This window comes from Nanorana parkeri, unplaced genomic scaffold (genome assembly GCF_000935625.1).
Source record: "Nanorana parkeri isolate BGI_ZX_2015 unplaced genomic scaffold, ASM93562v1 scaffold2200, whole genome shotgun sequence".
Lineage (NCBI taxonomy): Eukaryota > Metazoa > Chordata > Amphibia > Anura > Dicroglossidae > Nanorana > Nanorana parkeri.
This window is the reverse complement of record NW_017308468.1, coordinates 123,486-125,267: the sequence shown is the minus strand read 5'-3', so window position 1 is coordinate 125,267 and position 1,782 is coordinate 123,486. Positions and strand designations below refer to the sequence as shown.

Sequence of the window (1,782 nt, the reverse complement as noted above, 5' to 3'; positions counted from 1 at the left end):
GACTGGCACTCTACTCTCTGAGTCTACAGTCTTCGATCTTCGGACTTCACTCTTCTGCAGAGCTTCCTGTAAAGGAAACCAATTCAAGTTGACCAAAATTGTCAGGAACCGGATCTGAACCCAGGGCCTCTTCTGTAGCTGGCGGTGGCTCTACCTGCAGAGCCACCTTGGATAGCTCCTTGCCTGATCACCTGTGTAATCCTCAGTTTAACCTAGTTTCTGCTGAACTCTGAACTCCTCCCTTGAACTTCCTATTTAAGCCACGCCTCTGCACTTCCTGTTTGCCAGATTATTGTGCTCCTGCCAATATCTTGCTTCCTTGCTCCTCCTGTGATACAATCCTCTCATACTGCTACCCGTGTACGACCTTTGGCTGCTGATTCACCGACTACTCTCATCGTCTTCTGCTTCATACCCGATACCATTGGCTGCTGATTCACCGACTACTCTCATCGTCTTCTGCTTCATACCCGATACCATTGGCTGCTGACCTCGGCTTGTTCACTGACTACGCTTCTGCCTGCTCCTCCACTGCTACCGTCTGCTTGTGTACCGAACCCGGCCTGTTATACTACGAATTTGCCTGCTGTTTCATCTACTGGTCTCCGAGCCTGATCCCAGATCGTGACAAAAAAAGACCATTGAAAGAAAGGTCCAGTCCCCCACATCTCATACCAACGGCTCTTATTTTAGGGTCCGTGTTTTGTATTATTACCGGGCAGGTGATGGCAAATCAGACAGAGGTTAAGGAGATCATTCTAGTAGGGTTTCCCGGACTTAAAGTAGAATTCTACATTCCGGTCACCCTTGTATTGCTTCTGATCTACATGGCTTCTCTGTCTGCCAATGGTACAGTCATCAGTCTGGTCATCATGAAGAAACGTTTACACAAACCTATGTACGTCATCATAGCTAACCTGGCATTCGCCGACCTCCTTTTTGACACCGTAACGCTACCGAAACTCATTGCCAAGTACTGGTTTGGCTCAACCATGACTTTTCCGGAATGCCTTCTTCAAATGTTCCTCGTCCACTTCCTGAACACCACCGACTCCTACATCTTCGTGCTCATGGCTGTTGACCGCTACTTCGCCATCTGCAAGCCCCTGCGATACCCCACGATCATCACCAGCAGAGTGGTCGCCATGTCTTGTTGTACCTGCTGGGTGGTAGCAAGCAGTACTGCTCTGACGGCTCTGGTGATGAACTCGCAGGCGCCTCCTTGCGGTTACAACAAAATCAACACCATAATGTGCACCAACATAGCGGTCACGGCGCTGGCCTGCAAGGACGTCTCCCTCATCAAGAAGACGACTTTTGTCTTTGCCATGTTTATACAATTTGTGCCTTTAAGTTTAATCACGTTGTCATATATCATCATCATCAATATCATCCGTCTGTCGGCCAGCTCCGAGACCTGGCGGAAGGCTTTTTACACCTGTTCCACGCATCTCTTTGCAGTGACTGTGCATTACGCCCCGCGAGTCTTAGTGTACACGGCCAACGAGGTCGGACTGGTTTTAAATGCAGACGTAGGCGTATTTGTCCTTTGTCTATACTCTTATGTACCACATATATCCAACCCCATTATATACTGTCTCAGAAACAAGGACATAAAAGAGACATTTATGAATTCTGCTGCAAGGTTTATGAGTCACAGAGTGAAGAGTAATTTCCTGCCTAACACAGTCACTAAATAAACAGAACGATCATGTGATAATCAGCAAACCTTGTTGGGAATCCTTGTAGTTTAGAAATAAGTATGTAGAGCTAGCCCCCCCC

At 47.7% G+C, this 1,782-nt stretch overlaps 1 protein-coding gene across 1 annotated transcript; it reads left to right on the top strand.

The window, feature by feature from the left end:
* The first annotated feature begins 725 nt into the window (after positions 1–725).
* On the top strand, positions 726–1,700 carry LOC108801032 (olfactory receptor 2AT4-like). Its single transcript, XM_018572998.1, has one exon. The coding sequence runs from the start codon at positions 726–728 to the stop codon at positions 1,698–1,700; it is 975 nt and encodes a 324-aa protein (XP_018428500.1).
* Positions 1,701–1,782: the final 82 nt, after the last annotated feature.